The sequence below is a fragment of the Puma concolor genome, chromosome D4, assembly GCF_028749965.1.
Source record: "Puma concolor isolate L17-30 chromosome D4, mPumCon1.1.hap2, whole genome shotgun sequence".
In the NCBI taxonomy this organism is placed as follows: Eukaryota; Metazoa; Chordata; class Mammalia; order Carnivora; family Felidae; genus Puma; species Puma concolor.
Window position 1 is genome coordinate 82,036,415 of NC_141679.1, and position 25,430 is coordinate 82,061,844.

A 25,430-nucleotide genomic window follows, 5' to 3' on the forward strand; every position below is an offset into this window, starting at 1 on the left:
AAGCGGGTTCCCGACTTGGGCTATACCTGGGCCTGGCCCTCCTCCAGGTCCCAGGGCGAGAAAGGCAAATAGGTTTTTGTTTTAAGTGCCAGCTTCAAGCATTTGGATATCGAAACCTTATCCAGACTCAGAGAGACAGAGAGATGCAATCAATTAGCGACGCCTACCACCTTTGACAACAGGGACAGCCGGTACATACGTGCCATGAACTTGCTTTCCCTGTCCTGGGGTCTCCTTCCAAGAGCAGCAGGTCAGGCTAACCAAAGCAGGAGGGAGGATTCGGGCTAGCACATGCCTACCAGCAGCCTCTAGTGGGAAATGCATCAGGACACCAAGTAATTCTGAAATTACAGGAGAAGTCTGGGACAAATGGGCGTCCCCTGAAAACATAAATCATGGTCTTGTGCAGCCGAAGCCCTTTTGTTTGGGGTGGAAGAGTTGCGGCACAGCGGGGTGGATGTGAGCACAGCTGTGTCTGGCCTGCGTTCTCGGGAGTGGGTGGGGCTGGCTCTGGGCAGGGGTGGTGGGGAGTGCCCGCTGGGATCCTAGGCTTGGCACACTCACCTCCGCAGCAGGTCCCTTCTCTCTACTCAGAGCCGGGTTCAGAATCCGCATTCTGCCATTTCCCAGGGCTCTGTTTCTCCAGCTCCGCCCCGCCTCCACTGAACGGCCCCTCCAAGGAAGACATGACCCAAACGCCCCTATCAGGAGTCAACAAGTAGCCAGTGAGGGCTCCCGATTCTAACCCCGAAACGTTCAGAAATGCCGTCGTGCGTTTCATACACCAGCTCCGTGTATATGGCTGGGTGACTAGGTAGGAACAGTCTTCCCCCTAAACACCCCGAGTTTTCTCTTCCCTCTCCTTAAAAGAGCTCGTGCCTCCCCCAGCCCACTATGCCACATGCTTCTCCAATGGGAGCCTCTGCCGCCCCCTCCCCCCGGTCCCTGCCGATCCCCTGCCTCTTGGTCTGGGCAGGGCTCCATCTCTGCCCTGCTGGGCCTCTCAGGGTTGGTCAGTGTCTCTTCTCTCTCTGAATTAACTTGACATAACCAGACAGATGGAAATGATAAAATTAGAACATAGCTTTCCTTTGGGGACATCCCACAAACACTGTAGAGTTTTCCAGACAAAAGCAACAGAGTGGATAACATTGGGGGGGTTGTCGGCTATTCAGAATTCAGAGATGGTTGCAAGGAAGTAGTAAATAAAGGCCAATATGGGAGGAAAGAAAACCTGTAAATTAGAAGGCTGTTGGCGTTGCACGGTTCAATTTGGCCTTTTGCTATTGTAATCAGCTTAAGTTGAAGATGACTCCTGTCTAAGTGGAAACACAGGCCGTTGTTTTCGCCCTGATTCCAAATTTCAGGGAGCTCTGCCTTGGGAGAGGAGGACTCCGCAGTGCTCTTGGCAGGTTCTGGTTCTCAGCAGGAGAAGGGAAGGCCAGGCCCGGGGGCCCGGCTGGCGGCGGGCGGGACGGTGGGCGAGGGGCGGGTGCGGAGCGGGTGGGCCCCTGGCAGTGGCTCGGGCACCGGCTTCCGGCGGCTGCGGGGCAGTTGTGGGGCGCCCGCGGACGGATGCGGAAGTGCCAACGGCGCTAGTACTGGAAAAGAATGACCTGCGAGAGGAGGGAGGGGGAGGGGGCTGAGCTGGAGCCTGACACCCCCGCCCTGGCCCCCTGTTGCCCCGCCCCCCCCAGAGGTCCTCTGAAGGCATGGAGAATGAGGGTGGCTCGGGGCCCAAATCTGGGCCCCAATCCTAGCTCTGTCACTCGCGGCGAGACCCTGGGCAACTCACTGACCCTCTCTGACCCCGTTTCCTCATCTGCATAACGGGGATGACAAAACCTCTCTCTCAGAATGGGGAGGGTTCAGTGAGACACAAGGGCAGCAGCACATGTCTACTGGGCACTGTGCCCTGCTCCTGGTGCCGTGTAACGTGCCTTCCTGGCGTTATGTAACAGAAGACTCAACCCCATGGGCGCATCCCGCCGTTGTCTCCATTTGACGGGGAGGGCACTGAGAGGGGCAAGTCAGGAAGCTCACGATCACACAGCTAGGCAGAGGTGGCCCTGGGTCCCGCAACACAGTACTGGCCCCAGACCAAGCTCTCTTTGTTGTAACGCGTCGCTTCTGCGAGGCCATGGGGACAGTAGTCATCGACGCTCACTACACATCAGGCAGCGGGCCAAGCCCTTCACGCACTTCATCATCACCAAGCCAAAAGGCGGCCAGGTGCCTGACACACAGCGGGTGATCAGGAACTGTCTGCCCCTTTCCCTCTCCCTCTTCCACCTAAAGCACCTGGCTGACTTCTCATTGCCACCAACAAGGCCAGTTCCCCTGAAGTTCAGGTCAAGGATTGCTGGCTGGCTAGTCAATGGGAGGTGCCTTTTCATAGTAACGTGTCAGGAGGTGCTTTCAAGGGGTCCAGGGACATCCAGTAGGCATGGCCATATGGCCGTTCCATTTTCTGATCAAGAACGTTCCAGATCAGTCACTATGAGGAGGAGCTGGAGGAAAGCAATGGTGATGATCTCCATAGGCATAATGGAAATAACCAACATCTATGGGGCACTTTCCGTGTACCATGCACTGTGCCAAAGCCTTCACCTACATTATTGCATCTACTCTCAGCAACAACCTTAGGTGGCGGCAACAATAATTCTCCCCATTTTGTGGGTGTGGGAATGGAGGCTGAGAGAAGCTAATTGTGTTCCCAGGTCTCACAGTGAGAGGGCGGCAGAGCTGGGATTCAGAGGCTGGCTGACTCCAGAGCTCACACCACACTGGCTCACCCCAGTGAGCTCTTCTCTGACCTCTGGGATGCCTGGCTTTGGGCTCTTATTAAGAGAAGCTGTCTCAAGAGGGATAACTCTGGTAAGACCCTACCTTCTGTGGGCCTCAGTCTCTCCGTCTGATCAATGACAGCATGGCTCTGATTTCTAAGAGCTTTCCAAGCTCCGAAATTGTGGAATTGGGGGACATGACCAAGAAGAAGTACGGTTCTGGAAACTTTCAGGAGTGTGTGGCCAAATGACGATGCGGCGGAGGCAGGGGATGCGCCAGGCAAATGCTCAGAACACTGTCCTCCTCGCTGGGCCAGCGCTGGTCTTGAGTGGGTTCAGGGGCCTGCCCCAGGGCCTACTGAGTCTCCTCACAGCTGGGCCAGTCAGGCCTGGAGGCATTCGGGAGAAAGTCCATGCAGTCTTGCCCTGATCACACATAACCAGGTCTTGTGGGTTTGGCAAGAGATGGACAGAAAAGGTCCCCGGGAGCTGGCAGGAAGGACTGATAGGGAGAGGGTGGGAGGTCACGAAGGAGGGAGAGACATTTTTTTTCCAGAGCTGCTGGATGTGAAGTTGGGGACGAGGCCCAGCAGGAGAAAACTCTGGCTCAGCAGCCAAACCCAGGGGCCAGAAACCTTGTACAGCAAGAGCTGCCAGACCCGAGACTGGCTCATCCTTCAGACTGAACCAGACATAACCACAAGCTTAGCTGAGTAACCAGGAGACAAGGGCTTGGCTCCAAGTGCTGAGCCCAACCCTAAACATTTCCAAGGCTCCCCTCTCCGCTCCCCTCTGGGCCTGGTCCAGGCCCTTCATTATGTGACCCCTGTCACCTCCTTGGGCTTCCACCACACTAAACATCCCTCAGTCCCTCAGACCCAGGCTCTTCCATGCCTCTGTACCTTTGCACATGCTCTTTTCTTTTTTTTAACGTTTATTTATTTTTGGGACAGAGAGAGACAGAGCATGAACGGGGGAGGGGCAGAGAGAGAGGGAGACACAGAATCGGAAACAGGCTCCAGGCTCTGAGCCATCAGCCCAGAGCCTGACGCGGGGCTCGAACTCACGGACCGGGAGATCGTGACCTGGCTGAAGTCGGACGCTTAACCGACTGCGCCACCCAGGCGCCCCAACACATGCTCTTTTCTTGACATGGAATACCCTTCTTCCCATTCCCTGCTTCTCCCTTACAGCTCATCACTTCTTCTGGGTCCTCAAGGGCCATGTTCATCCGTCACCTCAACTGCCCTGCCACCCTGCTCACCTCCTGCTCTAAGCCACATCCTTCTTGAGGACAGGGACTGTGCCAGCTTGCCTCTACAGTCCCTGTGCCAGGGCTGATGGGACAAGTGCCCTCTCGCAGGAGAGTGGCAGCTTTGAGGCCGGTAGTCCTAGGATCGAGGCCAGCTCTACCCACACTCACTGTGTGATGCTGGTGAGCTCCTGCCCCGAGCCCAGGTTTCTGCAGGCGTGAAACGGAATCAGTCAGAATCATCCCCCCAGCGAGGCTGTGATGGGTGAGGTCAGAGAGAGCACTGTGTAAAGTGCTGCACAAGAGGAAGTGATGACTGACCTGTACGGACTTCAGAGTCCAACGGACTCGAGGCATCCCTGCACGCCACCCTTCTGAGCCTCAGTTTCCTTATTTTCACCACAAGGATGGCCATCCCCACACCCACAAAGTGCTTGGAAGGCATCAATCAGACAAGGTCCGTGACGCACCTGCCGTGAATGGAGTCGCTGAAGCAACAGCAGCTCTTGCTGTGAGCAGGACAATCTTGGCGGGTGTTCACGGGGCGCGCTCACCCACCACCAGTTCTGTGGGATTTTGTATTACACGCTACCATTTATTTATAAATCCATCTGGCCAGCTAGGCTGTCTGCACTACAGACCTGCCCCATGGTGCCCAGCACAGAGCCTGGCACACAGCAGATGCTCAGTCAGGAGGCAGAGTAAGCGGAGGTGTCCTGGAGGAGCGCCCCCCACCCTCTGCCTCCCCAGCAGACTCTCTAGGGGTGTGGCTGGGGAACCTGCTTCTTTATAAGCTTCCCAGGTGATTCTGAGGCACGCCGAGACGGTGCTCTGCTGGCCTGGAAGGTGTCTGGAGATCCTTCCAGCTGGAAGGCACGGGCTCAGTGTTCCTGGCCCACCACACCTGCTGACTCCTGGGGCTCCCTGCCTCCCTGAGCACTGCTACTACGATGTTTCTAAAAGAGGCCTCCATTCAATAGAACCAGAAAAATAAAATAAAATACAATAGGGGCGCCTGGCTGGCTCAGTCAGTGGAGCATGCAACTCTTGACCTTGGGGTTGTGAGTTCGAGCCCCATGTTGGGTACAGATATTACTTAAAAAAATAAAATCTTGGGGCACCTGGGTGGCTCAGTCAGTTAAGCAATGGACTTCGGCTCAGGTCATGATCTCACGGTTTGTGGGTTCGAGCCCCACACCTGTGCTGTCAGCAAAGAGCCTGGAGCCTGCTTCGGATTCTGTGTCTCCCTCTCTCTCTGCCCCTCCCCCCCTCAAAAATAAATATTTTTTTTAATTAGAAAAATAAAATCTTCAGGGGCGCCTGAGTGGCTCAGTCAGTTGAGCATCCGACTTGGGCTCAGGTCATGATCTTACGGTTCGTGGGTTCGAGCCCCACATCAGGCTCTGCACTGACAGCACAGAGCCTGCTTTACATTCTCTGTCTCCCTCTCTCTCTGCCCCTTCCCCACTCATGTGCGCGTTCTCTCTCTCAAAAATAAATAAAATAAAATAAACTTAATAAAAATAAAAATAAAATCTTTAAAACTAAATCAATAAAACAAGAGGCCTCCAGGGCCTCCCCCCCTGCCCCAGGACAGAATCCAGACTCCCCCACTGACAGCCCTGAGCTCCCCACCTCTCACTGTCCCTCCCAAGCCTGGGTGCCAGCAATGTTGAACTGCTCAGGGTTCCCCGAGAGCCATGGTCGCTCATGCTTTCTCTGATGAACTCTGATTCAGTCTTCGGGCCTGGGGGCAGATAGTGCCTCCCTCCGGAAAGTCCTCCTTGTGTTTCTCCTGAGCTGTGCCCCCGCTCTCCAGCTCCCTGGCCTCCCCCATCAGTTTGATTACACTGTGTGTGCTTCCCTTCCAGGCTGTGACCGCCTCGGAGCAAGAACCATGCTTTTTCCTCATCTCTATGCTCCTGGCAACTGACTCGGGGCTACTGGGCAAAGTCAGTGCACAGCAAATGTCAGCTGAATAAATGAGGAAGTGTATAGGTTCCCATCCGGGCTCTGGGACCTGGAGCAAGCTGGGCCTCAATTTCTCCAGTCCTAAAACGAGGGGTTGTCCTAGGACAGAGGCTTGCAAGGCTCACTGACAGGTGTCTTGCCACTGAGAGGGAGATGGGGTTTCTACCCACTCTGTGGTTTCACCCAGAGCAGCTCTATCCACTTTTATCTGTGTTATAGGTTGTGGAAAAAAATTTTTTTTAAAGTGTGAGGTGCTTAAAAACAAAGCTTTCAAACCACTGGCTGGGGCATACCTAAGCACCCTTCTGGATATTCAGTCCTGATGCTTGAGATAACCAGAGATCCCAATTACACAAAGAAGGCCCTGCCAGTTGACCAAGGTCACCCCCGGCCTGCTATTCCAGGCCTCCCCCAAGATAAGGGTATCCACTCCTAACAGACAGGGACAAAAAGGAGGAAGGAGGAAGAACGTGTATCACGTGGGATGCAGGGTGGTGTGTGACACAAGCCTTTCCTGAAACCACGAGATTTGAGCCAAGTAACTAAATTCACAAATCTGAAAAAAAGAAGGCCACTTATTGGTGGGGGGCTACGAGGAGGCCTCTGGAGGGGCTGTGCACATAGAATGTGCCGCTCAAGTGACCACCTCGGGGGCCTGGTGGGGGCTGGAGTATGCTAGGCAGAGAGGATCTACCACAGAGCAGCATGGGGCCTACCTGAGACCCATCCCTGGCAGGAAGGCTCTCACCCACCACACCCAACCTGGCTCCATTTACCTTCTCACCCCGGTTGGAGAGCGGCCCATCCATATCGGCTTTGAGGTGGACGGGAGGTGCGGTGTAAGGCAGCCGGCAGTGCACCTGCCCGCACTGTACCTGACCTGTGGACAAAAGGATGCCTTGGAACCCATCCTGCAGCCTCTGTGCAGGATACCCGTGTGCCCTGTGCTCAGCAGGATGGAGTCCTGGGGCCAGTTTCACTTTGGCCACTTACCAGCTGTGTTGGCCCTGGGCAGAACTTCAACAGAGGGTTATGAAAATCCCTATAATCTATAAAGTGCTATGTGATAACTGCCCAGCTCACTGATAAACAAACGCTCCTATGTATTTAACATCTATATGCAAGGCTGTACCCCATTATTAAGGTCCTCCCTTGGTGCCTTATACCTTCTTACCTGCCAGGTGTCACTCAGGCTTTACCTGTGTCCCTCCCAGAGGACCCTGCACTTGTACATCACCTTCTTAATGATGCTGTCCCTGATCACCCTGTTTATAACTGTACTCACCTCTACCCTCCCTGTCCTCCTTCCCAGCTTTGTTTCTCCTCCTTAGCACTTACCATCACCTGACTTACTGTAGATATCTATTGTTTACTTGGCATTATCTGTCTTTGCCAACTAGAATGCAAGGCCTAATAAGGGCAGGAATTTTTGTCTGACTCGAGAATTTTCCAGACTCTAGATCCTGATAGATTTCCAGTACCTAGAATGAGGCATGACACCTAGTAGGTCCTACACCTAGTAGGTACTCTTTGAATATTTCTGGCATGAATCTCTGTACCTTATTCCAACACCTAAAACTGTGGGGGGAAAGTCCATCCTCAGATCTGACCCGAATCTCTCATGTTTCAGTGCTTTACCACTACAGTGGAGAAGTCCATGGCCTCTCTCTTCCCTATACTTCTTCCCCTTTGGTCATAGGGGGGAAAAGCCCTGTACAGAGACTTAACAATCAATATGTAACTTAGGACAAGTCACCGTGCCTTTCTGAGTCACAGTTCCCTCATCTGTAGAATAAGGCAGTTGTATGAGATTGGGGATTCTTAACCTGGGGTATTCTAGGAGTCCTGCGATCACATGGAAAACGACATGTGTACGTGCATCGTTCTGGGGTCCGATTCCAAAGCTTTTTATCAGATTCCAAGCTCTAAGACCCCAGGAGACTCAGAATTGTGTAACTTTAGTTAACAGCAGAGCAAACTGCTGAGGTTGTCCTTCAGCCATGCAAGAGGGAGCAGGTCCAAACACTCTCAACACTTCCTGCCCCAAGCTGGGTTCCACCTCAAGGGGAAGAGGAAAGGGGACCTCAGCCCTTTCTCTGAGCGTCAAAGACACATCTAGGCTTGATTGGCAAAGTATGTGGGGAGTTCTAGCAGGACTCTGAAGGCCACGGCCCCACTCCCAAGAGGGTCACCTAGGTCCATTACCAACCCCATGGCAAGGGCTAGCTGGTAGCCCAGACTCCTGGTATCTAGAGAGTCCTGGGTCCTTGGCACCTTTAACAGATGAACTAGATGTTCAATGGGCTCTGTGCAGCTTGAACATAAGTCATTGTTTAGAAAAGAAAGGAAGAAAAGTCCCTCCTACAGAGCAGGTGGCTCAGAAATGGAACAGCGTAAACGGACATGGTTTCCAGCAGGCTGCCTGGTGCGGTAGGCAGGAATCTGCACTTCCAGCTGTGCCAGCCAGAGCCACCACCACCATTACAAGAGCGGTTAATAGTTACCCAGCATCTACTGAATGCTGGAGACTTGAAGTCAGTGATCTCATCTGATGCTCACACACTGCTCTGAGATATGGATTCTTATTGTCCTCGTTTTTACAGATGAGGACATTGATATTCAGGGAAGCTACCAAGCTTGCCTGATGTCACACAGCTAGTAAGTGGCAAGGATGGCATTAGAAGCCTGACAGTCTCACCCCAAAGCCCACAATCAACCATTAAGGAACACTGCTCCTGTTCACTTACGTGGACCCTTGGTTTTCTCGTCTGCACAATGAGACAGTGATGTCTGATGTTTACAAACACGCTTAGTAGAGTGCCTGGCACATGGCCGGGGCTCAGTAAACAGCAGGGCTCTCTCTGACCCCTCCTTCCCTTTCCATTTTACTTGGAGCCAGAGAAGGGAGGATTCATGTTTGTGGGTATGTTGTGGCCACTTCTATTTTTCTGGTCACACCCAGCTTTGAGGAAACAAACAAGCTCAACGGGAATGGAAATCTGTAATAAGCACCTGCTCCCTAGCAGATTCACTGAATGTTCATCCCCCAGAAATCCACAAGGCTACTCCCTCTCTCCTTCAGGTCCCTGCTCAAAGGTCACTCCACCTTGGCCCACTCCATCATTCCCATGGCATCCAGTCCCACTGACATGCCAGCCCTCCCTCCTTTATTAGTTGATTGTCTCTCTACCCATGTCCCACTCCAGAACGTGAGCCCCCGGAGCACAGAGTTGGTCTGTTATGTTCTCCGCTGTATCCCCGTGCTTAGCATGGAAAAGTATTTACTGAACACATCAATGGATTCTCACAACCCTGTGAGGTAGGCATTGTTAATGTCCCAGCTTACAGATGAGGATTCTAAGGTTCAATGAGGGTAGGTAGGTGGGGATACTCCCACCACATGGGCCTTCTTCTGCAACCCCAAACACACCCATGCCACAATGCTTTCCCGGCTAAGGCCTGCTTGCATTCATCTCCTCTGCTGCCCTGCACTCCTGCCTCCCCTCTCCTGGTGCCTCACTAATTCCTATCCATCCTTCCACTCTCAGCTTGCTGAGAGGCGTCATCTCCACACATTCCTATATTCCTATATTCCAGCACTTTTCCTATAGCAATCATCACAATTAAAACCATGCCCTCATCTGTCTGGTTATCGTGCCGTGTTATCTCTCCCACGACAGCGCAGGTCCCACCAGAGCAAGCACTTTACCCGTCTTGTTCTCTCCCTAGCCCCTGGGCCCTCGCACACAGTGGGTACTTGGAAGGTGTTTTTTGAATGGCGGAATGGGTTTTCTCTATGAAGGGTCCCGTCTCACTAAGGCGGAGACTGGGAACTTAGCCCCTCTCCCCAAACCCTAGGTCTGAGGGACCACAGAGCCCACGTCTTCACCCACCAGGCTCCGAAAGGCCTTCACCCACCACGCCTCCACCTCCCGCGCGCGCTCCTCCGTGACCCCTCGCCCGCAGGCTAGGCGGTCTAGCTGTGGCGGTCACTTACTCTCAATGTAGCCGTGCAGGGTGACCATGCGCGCCCGCTCGGGGCTGCTGAACGGGGAGTAGTGGATGTCTTCGGACAGGGCGGAAGGGAGGCGGGACGGCGGCGCCCCGGAGGGCGGCACGGGATGCTGCGGTGTGTGCTTTTTATGACGCGCCCGGCAGTTTTGAAACCACACCTGGAACGACAGCCTCAGCAGCCTCAGCCTCGCGGAAAAGGGTCGGACACACCGCCGGGAGACCCCAGGCGGGACTGCCTCGTTGCCTCCTGGGTAAGGGCGGCCACGTGCGCCCGGGCCTGCGGCTCAGCTGGAGACCATCAACGCGCTGGAGAGCCCGCCCCCGGCCCCCTAGGCCCCGCCCCAGACCCGAAGGCCCCGCCCTCCCTCGGCCCCACCTGGATGACCCTCCTGCTGAGGCCCGTCATGTCCGCAAGCTTCTGCAGCGTCTGTGCGTCGGGGTTGTTGTCCTGCGCGAACTGCGCTTGCATAACCTGACGGGAGCAAAAGGGACAGTGAGACAGGGACGCGCGGAGGTCTCCCAGACTGCGGCCCAATCAGAGGCTCCGGCCCGGAGGCCACGCCCCAGACAGCTACGGCCCCTCCCCGTCACCCGCGGGTCCGGGCAGAGGGGGCGGAGCCAGAGGTCCTCTAGGCCCCGCCCACGTCTACGCCCCACCCACAGCCCCGGCCACTCCCGGCGGGCCCGGGTACCTGCAACTGCTCAGCGGTGAAGGATGTCCGCGCGCGCTTGGCCGGCTTGGGCTGACTGTCCTGTTCCGAGGGCACTGCCCCCTCCAGCGTGAGGCCGTTCCCTGGGGGTGACAGAAGTGGCTGACCACGCGTCCCCATCTCTTCTAGTGGCATCCTGGAAAGGACGGGGGTGGGGGCAGCTGGTCCCTGGAAGGGTCAGGAGCGGAGTTGGCTGGGAGCGGGGATCCCAGAGTCCTAGTCCCTGAGCTCTGTCTTTAGGTAAGGGGCTTTCATTTCTGAGCGTCTACTCAGTACCAGACACTGCTCCTTCGGTGTGCCTTTTGGGTCTGTCTCACAGCCCCATTTTACAGCAGAGGAAAGAAACTAAAGCTCAAAGAGAAGAAAACCCCTGACCAAGACCTTTCGCCTAGTGGTTGACCCTAGCGCCCCAAGGGGACTCCCTCTTAGCTAAACTGGGGAAACCAAAGGCCAGTGGAGGTTAAGATGCAAGCAGGTTACAGAACTGCGGTTCTAATTTTGTAAAAATGTATGGAAGCAGAAAAGTTGAAAGGATATACGCCAAGGTGCTAGCAGTGGTTACTTCTGAAGAGTGCAATTATGGCTCTAGTTTCAATATTTCTGTAAGTTTTGAGGTTGTAACAACAATCACATGTCCCTTTATTTCTCCAAGGTTTAATTTCATTAACTGGAGCATATGTTAGCCATTCTCTTTCCACTTCTATTACTTTTACAATCACACTAAACATAGTCCCCCATTTTATTTTTAATACCTGATTTTTTCTAGGTAATACATGCTCCTTCTCAAAAACTCAGAAAATTCAGGTAAGCACAAAGAAGAAAATAAAAATCACCAGTAATTCCAGCACTATTCACACAACTAGCTGTAATTTTTTTTAATTAGGAAGAAGACTATGTTGGGGGGAAAAAACAAACAAACATGCCACCATAAATACATGGAGGGAAATCTGGGAAGATATATACTAAAGATATGAGAGGTGGTGACATTTAGAGTGATCTTTATTTTCTTCTTTTTGCTTAACCATCTTTTCTAAATTTTCTATGATGGACGGGTGTGTTTAAAAGAAAACCAGTAACCAAAACTGAGGGTTGCTCAGTAAAGGAGATCTGAGGCCCCAAGCCTTCATGGTAGGAGTCTGGGGTCAGCCTAGATGTGAGAGTTAGCGTTGTAACTGGCCAGGCTGTGGGAAAGAGTGGCCCTGATAGGTCCAGATGTGGAAGAAGCCTGGGGTCACTGATGGGCCATGGTATGGGGGGAGCCCTGATTCCTGAGATTCCATCCCAGCGCCACTGCTGACTTGCCCACCACTGTGGGTAATTTCATACAACCCCAGCCTCATTTGCTTCCCACCTAGGCCCACTTAGTCCTGATCCTGGCAGGAGAAAGTGATAGCCTTGGTGTGGCCATGGTTTGGAACATTCTGGGGATTCCTGACTAGTCCCCAGGCTAGAAATTGAGGCAGGGTGGTCCACACACCTCCCAAGAGGCCCTGAGGCTGGGACAGACACTTTGTGGTATTAATGTCCCTTAGGAGAACAAGGCAGGACAAGGATTGCTGTGCCATCTTTTAGATGGGAAAGTGAAACTTACAGGGGCAGCCACCTCCCAGCAGTCTCCCTTGCTTAATGAGGCCTGATTAAGCGGTCCCTGGAGCTCAGGAATGGGGTAGTATGGGATGGTGGTTAAAAGCCTGGGCTTTGGAGTTAAAACAGACCTTCTAGGATGCAACCTTTGGCAAATCACATACTGAAGATAACCTCTGCCTATTTCCTCATCTGTAAAATGGGGACACATCAGCTACTTCCTAAGGTTTTTTTGTAAGGATCACACAAAATAGTCCACATTACAGAGAAGCTAGCAGCTTCCAAAGACCCAGACAGGAAAGTCATGGAAAGGGTCCCTGACTCCGCCTTCAGCCCAGCCTCCATTCCACCCCCCCACCCCTTTCTAACCATTTGTAACTCGGTCCTCACAATTCCTGGAAGATGTGAACCCTGTCTGCAGGCCTATGTGTCTTGAGGAGACACAGTATTGGAGCCAGAAGAGATTTAGGGATCTTTCTAGTTGACCCATCTCTCTTGCACAGATGGGGAGACTGAGGCCGAGATAAGAAAGGAAACTTCACATATCAGTACAGCATGCCAGCAGCCAAACTGGTGTCAGATCTCCAGACTCAAAGGCCTTCTCCCTCACAGTGTAGGCTGAACCCCGTCCCCCAAACCTCTGGCTTGGAGCTGCTGGCATGGGAGTTGGGAGAACAGAGCTGCATCATCTCTCTAGGACTGGCCCATGCCCAGTTCCAGGCAGCCTGAAGGGATTAGCCCTCAGGCCAACCAGAACTGTCTAAAGGTGGAGTAGGCTGCCCCATTGTGAGAATCAGCTCTAGGGTTCATTGGGTGCTTCCTGCCTTTACAACACATGGGCTCATCTATCTTTGAGAAGGTGTCTTATCATTGGCTCCATTTTACAGATGAGGAAACAGTTGCAGAGACAGACTACCACTGCAGGCTCTCAAGCAATGGTGGGCCAAGAGCGCATGCGCCGTGCACGGCCCCACGCCCACTCAGTCTCCAGGCAATAAAGGAAGCGCCTGCTCCCAGAGGAGTGTGGTCAGTTCCTGGGGAGCTGGGCTGAGGTGGGAGAGGGCGGGGCACAGAGGTGTGGCAGGGTGCTGGGTGGGGCGGGTTGGGTACCGTTCTCGGCGGCCCTCTTGAGGTTCTCGATCATGGTGTCGTAGTGGATGCGGCACAGCACCTTCTCTTCGACCAGACCAAACTCCTCGCCCGTGGACAGCTGGCGCTTGCACGAAAAGCAAGCGAAGCAGGCCAGATGGTAGGCGTTGCCGCGTGCCCGCCGCACCCAGTCGCTGGCATAGATCTGTCGGCCGCACCGTGCACACTTGGTCCCAAATCGGCTGCGGGACACCGGGGCAGGAAAGGGGGTGGCGAAGCTCAGACAGGCTACCCCTTCCACCTCCCTGTGGCCCGCCGGCACCCTGTCTCCTGGCCTCCCTCACTCACAAATTTCCCTTTGCCTGGATCTGCCCCCTACCCCACCCCCCTGCAGACACCAGCTTACTCTGAAGGTGAGCTGGTGGGTGGTTTTATTTTCTTCTTAGTGCTTTTCTGAGTTTTCCAAACTTTCTACAATGACTCCTTATATTTATATATAACTAATCTGTTCACTCAAATATATCCTGAGTGTTAGGGAAAATGTAATAATATAATAACGGGCAAAATTTTGAGCACTAACCACGTGCCCAGCAAGATTCTAAGTGTTTTATGTTGCGTATCCCAACTAATCTTCATTTTGCTGATGAGGAAACTGGGGACCAGAGAGGTAAAGTAAGTTGCATAAGGTCACACAGCTTGCAAGGCTAGAAACCCACGATGAATAAACCGTACCCCAGCTGTAGAGATGCTCAGGGTTTCTTGGAAGCATAGACAGATATGCACTTACGGGCTTTGTGCCCTTGGGAAAATTATTTAACCCCTCTGAGTGCTCACTTTCCTTGCCCTGAGCTGAACTAGGTGACAACAGCAATGACTACCACTTAGTACTTAGTACTTTGAGTCTAAGTACTATTTGAGTCTAAGTCTATTAAGTACCCAGCCAGTCCCAGGCTCTGGAGCCCCATGGCATTCTAACAGTAAATGTTAAAATGACAAAAAAAAAGTGGGGGGGGAGGGGCAGATCGAATGCTTCCTCCCCCTTAAGCCTTCCTTGTTGGGCCTTTTCCCCATCTTCTCCCACCTCGCGGTGCAGCTATTTGGGTATGACTCCCTTCACCACCAGACTTCGAGCCCCTCCAAGAAGAAGCAGGAGTCTGGTTTATCCTGTCCCAGAAGTCAGCCCAAGGCCTGACCCCTGAGCACCTGGGAAGGTTTGTTCCTTAAGTGGATGACTCATCCTTTGACCCTGTCCCAGCCCTTTAGGCCTCGGTTTCCTCTGCTGCACACTCTTTCAGGGGATGATGTTACCACTCATCCAGCCCCCCAAGCTTAGAAACCTAAATCATTCACTCCTCCCTTTCCTCAACACTACATCTAACGGATCATCAGGCATTGTTGGTTCTTTTTCCTAAGTATCTTTGGGATCCATTTCGTCTCCAGTCCCACAGCTGCCCTCCTAGGCCAGTATCTGCCCTGATCTCCCTGCTTCCAGCACCACCCCTGCCAACCATTCCTCCACACAGTGGCCACAGAGAAGTTTCCAGCACGCACGGTGCATCCTACCCTGCCCTGCTTAAAATCCTTTGCTGATTCCACTCTACCTCAGGATCTGGTCCAAGAGCCTTGGCATTTACAAAGCCCAGAAGACCATAACCTCTTAGACTCATCTCCTCCCTAACTTTCCCCACCCCACACCCAAACAGGAGTCCCAGGTAGCCACAATGGAAGGTCAGTGCCAGGTCTCTATGGCCCCCTCTGAAGCACTTTCCCGGCCCAGGTCTTTGCACAGACTTTGTGCTCTTCACACACCCCCTCCCTGCAGAGCCCTCCAGTCCCAGCACTGGGCTCTCAACATTGGTCAGGCAGGTTTGTAAATGTCAGATTCTTCGGTTCTCCCTCCCACCCCCTGCAATCCTAGGAGAGAACCAAGAAGATTTGCCCTGTGTCCCCAGGGCCCGCACACTTGCACCCGGAGGAGCATTGGGAAATGCTTGTGACTGTGGGGAGAAAACAGCCCGGCAAATGCACTCTGGTTACAGCCTCGCCTGTCTTGCCGAATGCAAGCAACTGTCAATTGAATAAACGATCTTGGGTTGAACTGAAAGAGGGAGCGCGGAGGCCTCCGCCAGCCCGGCTCCCAGACGTAACTCTAACACCACTGTCTCTGACCAGGACCGCAGGAGGACCCTGTCCCTGGCAGCGCGGTTTGCTCAGCTAAGGCTGCACTGTGCGCCTTTGCTGGGTCATCCGCCCCTAAACTGAGGCGGCTCCCGACCTTGGAAACTCGGCTTCCCCAGGGACAGCCTAGTACAGCCCGCGGTTTCTTTCCCAATCCCTCAGTAAAGGGGAGAGGAAACCGCTTAGCCCACCCCTGCCTACTCTCGCCGCGGGGCGGACTGGGGGTTCCGCTGCCCGACTCGTTGTACACGGATTAGGAGCACTTTCCGGCCCTGGAGAGGAGGGAGAAGCCAGCAGCGTGCCGAGCCATGAAAGCGATTCAGGGACCCAGGGCGCAAGGTCTTCATTGCACCCCCTCGACTTGGTGCAACCGCGTGAGGTGGAGACTCTAGCACCCGCTTTGCACACGTGGAATGGGAGGTTCAGAGCGGACAAGTGACTTGCCCAAGACCACAAAGAGCGTGGGGCGAGGGGCGAGGTCCGCTCTGAGGTGCAAAAGGAACCTAGACCGTGCTGAAGCAGCAGGGCGGGAGATGGTAGGGACTGGATCCCAGTTGTATTAACTGGAAAGGGACCTGGTCTTACCCCCGTCGCGTCCCTACTCCCAGCCACCGGTCCCAGAAAGTCCCGCGCGTAGGGCCTGAGGCCCAGCGGGCTAGGGAAGGCAGAGTGCGTTCCCAGGGAGAGGGGAGAGCCGGGGAAGGGAAGGTCCCCGGCCTTCAGACTCCAGGTGAGAGCGGTTGCGTTTCCAGCCTGTGGTTTCCGTGCGCCCCCGCCCCGTGAGCTGCGCCAGAGTCTCCGACCCCGGGTCCCCGCGCTAGACTGTACGGGATTCCTCGTCCTCCGCCAGAGATGAGTCCACGACACCCCGCACACCCCTGATCTCCCGGCTCCCCAAGTCCGCAACGCCGGGGCGCGGTCAGCGCCTACACTGTGCACTGCTTACTCCGAGGAGGACGCCGCGGGTGATCTCTCAGCAACTTTCTCACCCTCCACATGTCACCCCAAACGACAAGAGCTGTCCCCAGCCCTAGGATCTGCCCGCGCTCGCCGTGGCTCCGCCCAGTCAACGAAATCACCTTTGCGAAGGATCCTTGGGTGGGGGTGGGGGTGGGGTCATTATGCAGTTTTGGGTGCGTTGCGGGCCGCTCCTGAAACGTATCCTCCACCCAGGGCAGGGGTCAGTGGCACAAACAAGGGGGCACGAGGAGGCTTACGGATCGAGGCTCTGACAAACCGATTGACTCCTTCCCAGGCGGGCAGCGAGGCCCGAGCCGCGGGATTCCGGAAGCAGCGAAATTGGCGGCGAGACAACGAAACTTCAAGAATGGGGTGCTCGGGAGCTGCGAAGGGAGCGCCAAAGGGATTAGGGGGCGCGGCTACCGCCCCTCCACCCCCAGCCTTGTGCGCGCGCCTCCCTGGGTCCCGGCGCGCACCGCGGGGTAAAGGCTCCAAGGACTGAGGCGCTCGGGGCATGGACGCTTCGCATCCTGGCAACTGCCGAAAGGAGTGGGGTGGGCATCGCGCGTCTCCTTGCCCTCTCTCCCCTGAGGAGGGACCAGAGACGTCTGGGTACTCGCGGTTGTGCAGAGGGAGCTGTGCGCCCTTGGCCAGGGCAAACTCGCTCTTCTGGCCTACTTTCTCTGGATACCGAGAGGTGCTCAGTCATTATTTGCTGGGTGAATGAGCCTCAAACGAAAGAGCCTTTCCCCCGTATTAAGCTACCCGAAGCTGAACCGAAGCTCGAGTGGGAAGGCCAATGTTAGTTATAAAGCCGGTGAGCCGGTGGGGAAACTCAAACCAGAATTCAATTATTTTACGTTCAGGACACTCAGTTGCTGGCCGTGGGGAGATTCTAAGAGTCCAACAAGGTGGATTGGAGGTGGAGCCCTTCCTATCCCCTCTGCTCCTTCCCTTCTAGGCAAACTCTTAGGAGAAGAAGCTCAGAAAAAACAGAACCAGCAATTACGAGGTTAAAACGCCCCGCGCCTCGGAGGTCCCGGCCCTAGGCCCCTCCCCAGAACTCCTCTCTCCGCTCCCCCAACATCTGTCCCCCAACAGCTGGCGGCCGCTGGGCCGCTCTTTGCCGCGGTGGGGGGCCGCTTCCCAGCTATAAGCCTCCCTGGGGACCCTCGCTCTGGGGGAGGGGGTGGGTTTCTCCCGCAGGAGCCCGCGGTTGGAGCTTGGGCTCTAGGAGGAAGGCCAGAGAAAGCTGAGGGCTTGCCCTAAGTCACATGGGCCAAGCCAGGGACAGGAACTTCAGCCGGCTGCCCGAGCCCAGCCCAGGACACTCTCTGAACCCCACCCGTATCAACGCCAAGAGCAGTAGTTAACCCTTTATTCCCCACTCAAATGGGCAGGAGGCAAGGGGGCCAGGAACCATGGTGACCTGATCCTGACAAAATTGATCTAGTCACAGCCCCTGAGGAAGTCACTCTTGTCCTAGTCCTCCCAGGGCCCATCCAGGGAGAGTCACACACCAGAGCTGGTGCTCCCTGTGGAAGCCAACGGAACTGGGCTTAGGGCTTAGGGCCAGGAGAGAGGGGTCTTTGCCACTCCACCGGCCACATGTTGTAGGGAGAGCTACTGCTGACACATCTCCCCTATAAAAGACCAGTACAGAATGTTTAGACACAGGGATGGTGGTGTCCACAGCCATGGGGCTTACCCAGGCTCTGCCACTTACTAGCTGCATGGCCTCACCTCTCAGACCCTCAGTTTCCCCTCCTCTAAGGTGGGGATGATGAGAGTATGGTAATTACCGGGTGGATTTGAGGATTCACTGGGATAAAGCATGCAATGAGTTAACAATTCCTGGCTGGAGCAGAGTTCTATACATTCTGGTGAGCAGTATCCTCACCCCTGCCCAGCCCCTCTTACCCCCTCTCACTGTGTGACCCTGGGCTCCACTTTCCTCTCTCCCCAGGACATCAGTCTCCCCAGCCATGCAATGGGCATGATGCTTCAGGAAGCTGAAGGGGGAGGCACTGTAGATCAGTCCATGCCCTGGACTGCTGCAGGCAGCAGCGGCAGGTGTGTGTGTGTGGGGGGGGGGGGGGGTCAGAGGTAGAGACAGCTGTCTGAGGTTGTGGTTGCTAAGGGCAGTGGAGATATGAATGGCCCAGGAAGGAATGCTATTTTTCCCTCAGGCCTTTTCTTCACTTCTTGGAAGGAAATAGAAAGAAAACGGTCTTAACCAAAAAAGTGAAGAAATTAAAAGCAGTATCATATTTCCCTGGTGGTAATTTCTTTTTTTCTGCTAGGGCTCAGGGAGCAAGGGTTACTGGGAATCTGATTGAGGCCACAAGGGCTGCTGAGGTCCCTCTTTAGAGAGAGAGTTGGAGAAACTGAGGCAGGAGGGCTAGCAGTCTTGCTAAGGGCATCCTCTGTGCTCTGCAGTCTCCTTCCCCGGTGAGTTTGGAGAGCTTTCCTAACTTCTGACTTCCTGAGCCACCAACACCAGGCTCTGCCAAGGGAGACTATTGGGGGGGGGGTGAAAAGAAGGGGCAAGATGAGGGATAGAAAAGCGGAGAAACCTTCCCCTAAGGGATAAGACCAGAGATTAGAGGACCATGGAAGCCCCCTTGTCCCCCCTCCATGAGGTCTTGGCCACTTCCTCCCTCCCTCTGTCCCATTGAGAGATCTGGTCTCTCTTTGGGCAGAATGCTCCAGACCCTATCCCACCAGACCCTTGACCTTGGGTTTCAGGAGGCAGAGGGCTAGGGAAACTCAGTGCATGGCCTCTCCCTGAGCCCCAGCTCTTGAGGAAGAGGTCTGCCTCCCACGCCACCCCAGGAAAAACTCCCTTGCAGCAGCCACCCTGAGCCTGGGCTGCTGCTGAGAGCAGACAATAGTCCATGCCTGGCGCTCCACGGCTTTTTCTTTCCTTTTTTGTGGGTTTTGTTATTTTTGTTACAGGTGGCACTGTCGGGGATGGGTTACGCCTGCCGGGAGACTTGGCTGGGATAGAAATGATCAGGAGAGCCCCAATTCTTCCCGCATCCCAAGGAATGTGAGCTTTTATCCCGTCCATTCTCTTACCTCAAAATCTGTTTTAGTTTTGCTTTGGGGGGTTCTTGTCACTGGAAAAGGATTAACGCTCAGAACCTGCAACCTAGAAAAGGCCTGGCCCCATCCTTCCAGACAAGCCCTGCTCCCCCAACCATCAGAGGAAATGCTATCAGGGGACTGTGCCCAGCACCCACTCTGCCAGTGGTGCCAATGGTGACAATCCAGGCATCCGTAGCACCTGCCATTTAGGGAGGTGCTACGGAGCCTTTCTCCCTGCACTGGCCTCCTTGGCAGTTCAGACAGACAATCCTGGAAGTTGGACACTGAGGGCAGAGAGATGTAGTTACTTGACCAAGGTCACACAGTGATTGTTGACCTAGCAGATCCCACTTACTGCCCATACTCGCAATAGCTACACATCCCACCACTGCAGTGGGAAGGGGGACCCCGGAGCCAGTGGAGGCTCTGAACAGCAGGGTCAGGACCTGAATTGACTCTTCCTTGAAGGCCTAGTAAAGCACAGTGTCCCAGAAGACTCGGTCCATCCTGGGCACGAGCTGAGGCTGGAGAAACAGCGAGGAAGTGTGGACAAGTGGTTCATGAAGCTGCCAGGTCCACCATCACCAGGAGGGCCCGGAGAGGAACCTAGCCCTGCCTTACTCTGCAGGAGGAGGCTGAGATACCATCCTGCTGGGTGCCCAGGGCGGGAGCCCTGTCCCTGGCCAGCTGAGGAGCCCCATGAGCCCTGAAACAGCAACTGGCTTGGCTTTTGGTTTCTTATTTGTTTTTTTGGGTTTTTTTTTTGTTTTGTTTTTGGCTTTGTTTTTAACCGAACGGAGTGAGGCACAGAGCAGGGATGTGGCAAGACAGGGACTCTAACCTTCATTTCCTGCCCAGCCAGCCAGCAGTCGGATGGGACAGTGCAGAAAGACACCATGCTCCTGTTACATTACCACACAAGGATAACCCCCTCTGACACACACGTGTGGCGGCCCACATCCACACACCCACGTTCACATCACACCGTTGGCTCCTCAATGCCAGGGTTAAGGCCTTAAGCAGGAATGCTCCCTCAGAGAAGGGGAAGGGGGCGCAGGAATGATGAGGTTTCGGAATTCTTGCCTTGTCACCTCTGCGTCCCTGTACAGATGTAATCGTGTCTTGACTACCTGGCGCGCGTGCACACACACACACACACACACACACACACACACACCACGCGAAGTCCCAACATTCACACAGAGACACACACTCCTGACACACATTTAAACTAAAAGACAAAAATGGTCATAAAGGAGTACACACACTGTCCTCATACCCCTGACCTTGCTCAGTGATGCATTCCTCCTGTGGCACTGCACAGATCCGGACAACAGAGAGACACAATATGCTCCTTGCATGCTGAGTCCCAGGCCACCTGGGCGAGCTCCCCTCTCCCAACGCACACCTCAGCTGCAACGATCTTTCACAAAAGGAAGAGTCCGCTTCTGAAATCAGGCTTCCTATGCTTTTCCCAGAGTACTCCAGCCCCAAACGCTGCAAACTTCACTCTAGACTCAAGATCTCTTTCCAGGTGCCAAGGAGACTCAGAACCAGAGGCAAGGAGGCAAGAATTACCACCCCACCCCACCCCCCACCACCACTTTCCTTGACTTTCAGGGCCAGGGGTCTTTCTAGGAAGACTGAAGCCATGACCTCCGCAGAGACAAGGATGGGAAGGATGTCTGCGGGTTAGGTAGTGGTTATAGGGGAACAGCTTTAACCACTTCCTGACAAAGCCCTTGGGGACAGGCATCCCTCCCAGGAAACAGTCCCATTCCACTCTCCCCACTCCGTAGGCCTAGTGGCCCCGCCTCAGGTTAGGTTCAGGCTTCCCGGAGGGATCACACCGGAGGCGGAGGCGGCTGTGCCCCTGACCTCGCTGTGACCTCGACCCCATGACCAGGTCAGGCCTGAGCGCGCGGCTGGGGCTGAGATGAGGCGGCGGGGGCGAGAGCTGCCCAGTCTCGGCTCTGCAGCTCGGAGGGCCCAGCCCAGGGTAATCCCACTCGCGGCCCTGACTGCTGTGCCCGACAACCCTGACCTTCCCGGCGGCTCAGAGTCAGAGCCCAGACCCGCAGAGGCTGAAGCCCCGACCGAAACGACGACGGAGCTGAGACTGAAACAGGCGCCTGGGACCCGGGCAGGATCCCAGACTGGAAATGCGACACTCGAACGACGCCAGGGTCTGAGTTGAGGCGGAGCCGGAGACAGAGGTTGGGGCTTAGAAGAGGCGCTTGGATATGAGAGCCGCGAGGCTAGTGCTTGGGGCCCCCGACCAAGACCCAGACCCACAGCGAAGCCAAGGGCAAAGCCGGAGCGGGAGTCGGAGCCCGGCTGAGGGTCCGGCCCCGGAGAGATGCCGGCGCGGCTGGAGTCCGAGCGGGAGTTGGAACCCAGAGCCGAAGTGCACTGTAGGGGCAGCCAGATCGCGTCTGGGATCGGAGCGGGTCGGAGCCAGAGACCAGGACGTCAGAGCTGGACCACGGCGCTTGAGGTCGGAACCGGAGCCAGACACTCTGCAAGACCCGAGACGGAGCCAGAGACGCGACCCAAAGCGAGTGGGCCGCAGGAACCGGAGGCGGGTCGCGGGCCCGGACCTGTGCCTGCACCGGCGCGCGGCCTGGAGCTCCTCTTTTGGGGCGCTGAGAGCGGGCCGGCTGAGCCCCCGCGGCGCGCAGGGCGTGCACTCGGGATCGGGGCTCCGGAGCCAGAGACCAAGCGCTGCCAAAGGGTCCTCCGTGCGCGCCAGGGGCCTGCCTCCGGCGACACTGCTGGCCCAGCGGCGGCAGCCTACCTGAAGTAGTCCATCTTGCAGAAGATTTCCTTGTTCTTGATGTAGCAGCTGTTCTGCTGCCTCAGAGACGTGCGACAAACGGAGCACTCGAGGCACCGCACGTGCCAGATGAGGTTGTTGACCTGGGGAGGGGGCGGAGGTGGGGGCCGGCTCAGCGCGGGCCTCTTTTCACGCCCGGCCCCAGCCTCCCCGGCCCCGTTTGCTGAGATGGTCGCTGAAGGTCTGAAGGTGCGGAGGCTGCCCTACTTTCCTTCTGTAACAAGGGAGCTTAGGAAGGTAGACATACACTCTTCCCATTTTTCAGACGGAAACCCGAGGGGGCAGAGAGGCTCTAAGATTTGCCCAAAGCCGCACAGTCAGGCAGCGGCTGAACCAGGATTAGGAATTTAGTGGACCTGGCACCGGCGCCGCTTCCGTGCAGTCCTCGGGGCTGCAACCCACACCCCGCCAACACACACGCAACACCCCGCCCCTGGCTCACCTTGAGCAGATACCGGTCCAGGATCTCTAGGCCGCAGCTGGAGCAGATGTTCTTGCCGGCGGACGGCACGGAGGAAGCGGCAGAAGGCGGTGAGCAGACAGATGGCGTGCTAGGTGTACAAGGGGAGGCCCGACCCTCGTCCTTGTCTAGAGCGCCTGCCAAGGCCTCGGCGTCCGACTGAGCCTGCAGTCGGGAAGAGAGGGAGAACCGCACGCTGAGCAGAGCGCCCAGCCGAGTGAGTGCCCGAGGCTGCCGCCGCCTCGGAGACAAATCTGGGGCCCCAGCGCATCAGTCGACAACGAAATTCTCCCGAGTCGCCGCGCTATGGGCTACAGGATAGGAATGGAAGGGCCTATTGGAGAGGAAGGGACGGCCCCAACTTTCAACCCGCGCGTCCTGGGTGCTGGGGACGGTCAAAGTCAACACTTCCGGCCGGAAAACCGAGGCTCGGAGAGGGGCGGCGCCCTCCCGCAGTCCCCCCGCGCTTGGGCAGCGGCTTCGGGGCCGGAAAGCCGGTCAAGGTCCCCAGGGCGGGACAGCCGGGGGACCGGGGATCGAAGGCAGGGCCGAGCGAACTCACCATGGCTGGCGGCGCGGTCCCTTCAAGGCAGCGGGTGGTCGCTTTGCAGCCGGACCCTGGCTGGGCCATCACCTGGGGGAGGGGGAGGGAACTCAGGCGGCGGCGGCTGCACAACTGGCTCCGCGCAGCCTGAGCCCAGCGCCTCCCCGCGCCTGTTATATAAACCGGCGCGGAACAATGAGTCTTAACTTTGTAGTGGGCATTTAAAGCCCTTCCCCACAAAAGCGGTGTCTCTCTAATGAAGCAATTTGAATTTGGATTGGATTTTTTTCCCTCTCTCTCCCCCTCTCCCTGCACTTAACCCGTGGCTCTTGAAGTAATCGCTTAGTTCCCTTGCAATCCAAGCCTCTGAGGGGGAAAAAAAACACGCGCACACACACAAACTACCTGCAATTAGAAATTGTCGTGAATGCCCAAGATAAGAGGTAGCCAGAGTGTCAATTCCAACTGTCAATCAGTGAGATCCATCAGGCCGCCCAAAGAATTGCAAATTTGATTTTTTAATGGTAGTAATTAAAAATCGAATTTTTTCTCTCTCCACCCACCCCCCTTTCCTCGCTCCCTTCTCCTCCTCTCGACACAAAATGCAAAAAGGAGAAAAGAGAGAAAGAAAGAAAATAAAAAGGAGAGGTGGGGGGGGGGAGGCGTTTGAGGAAAATAAAACCCGGAGCGCTGGGAGCATCAGCCCTCCAGCCCAGCACGCGCTTCGAAATTGATGCGGCGATATTGACACGAATTCAGGCGCCTTTGGAGGGCCAGTCGGAGGGAAACCCGGAGCAAAACGGGGGCGAGATTCGCGGGGGGGTGGGGGGGAATGGAACCAAAAAGAGAAAACAGAGGCGTCCAAGAAGAGGAAAAAGCACCCTCCAGCCCCTCGGCGCGCCCGGGACCGGCCCCGCGTCGGGATTCTCAGCGTTGCGCCAGCACAACCCCCGGCGCATCGGCGCTATCAGCGCCTATTCAGACGGACAATACCCGCCTCGCCTCCTCTTGATTCGCCTGTGTCTTTGCTAAATCGCTTTTTGAGAAATTCCTCCAACATTTGCATAATGTGTTCCCGCTTTCCGCGACCCCCCCCCTCCGCGCTCGCGCGCGCTCACACACTCACAGACACACTCACAGGCGCACCCCCGAACCCCTCCTCCCCGCGGCCGCCCGCCGCCCGGCCCCTGCCGGACAGTGGCCCGGGCCGTTCACCCACTCGCTCGCTCGCTCACCTGGTCGGTGGCGGGGCCGCCCTCGGCCGGCAGCCGGCAGCCCTCGGGCAGCGCCGGGGCGGCGTTCTCATGCTTCCAGTACATGGGCCGGGGAGCGGCGGGCTCGGCGGGCACGCAGCGCGGAGGGCCGCGCGGAGAGGGGCCACGGCAGCAGCGGGAGCAGAGGCTGAAGCAGGAGCTGGAGGAGAGCGGAGGCGCCGGCCCCGCCGCCCCGGGCCCGGCCCCAGCCCCCGCCCCCGGCCCGCGCGCAGCCCCGGCCTCCCCGGCTGCAGCCGCCGCTGCCTCGGAAGAAGGTCCCGACAAACTTGGAGAGGCCCCCGCCCCCTCCTCCTCCTCCTCCTCCTCCTCCTCCTCCTCCTCCTCCTCCCCCTCCTGGTCGTCCTCCTCCTCCTCTCCCTCCTCCTCGTCCTCCTCCCCCTCCAGCTGCGGCGGCGGCCGCCCTGCCGCTGGAGCCCCGCTCGGTTCAAGATGAGTCATGCGTGACCAATCCCCTCCCCGCCAAGGCAGAGCGAGACACACACAGCGAGGCAGCGACCCAGAGACACACACACACAGACATATAGACACACAGAGCCTCAGAACTGCTGACAGAGACTCAGACAGCTGACATACAAAGGCATCAGAACCCCCACTTCCACTCAGCTCTCACTGCCGCCCCTCCCGCAGGGGGCACCCACAGCCCTCAGGCACAGCCCCACTCACAGGTACCAAAAGGACCCAT

General features: G+C 56.1%; 1 protein-coding gene across 2 annotated transcripts; it reads right to left on the reverse strand.

The window, feature by feature from the left end:
• Positions 1–1,455: 1,455 nt before the first annotated feature.
• On the reverse strand, positions 1,456–24,981 carry LHX6 (LIM homeobox 6). Of its 2 annotated transcripts, none has more exons than XM_086683922.1 (10): positions 24,710–24,981; positions 23,493–23,564; positions 22,913–23,095; positions 22,432–22,553; positions 13,428–13,648; positions 10,716–10,816; positions 10,400–10,495; positions 10,007–10,181; positions 6,786–6,889; positions 1,456–1,616 (listed from the first exon to the last, which is right to left on the reverse strand). In XM_086683922.1, the coding sequence occupies exons 1-10, from the start codon at positions 24,791–24,793 to the stop codon at positions 1,596–1,598; spliced, it is 1,179 nt and encodes a 392-aa protein (XP_086540048.1). In that variant the 5' UTR covers positions 24,794–24,981; the 3' UTR covers positions 1,456–1,595. The 2 variants fall into 2 exon arrangements, with proteins under 2 accessions (XP_086540048.1, XP_086540049.1); XM_086683923.1 differs by lacking the exon at positions 24,710–24,981 and adding an exon at positions 23,880–24,089.
• Positions 24,982–25,430: the final 449 nt, after the last annotated feature.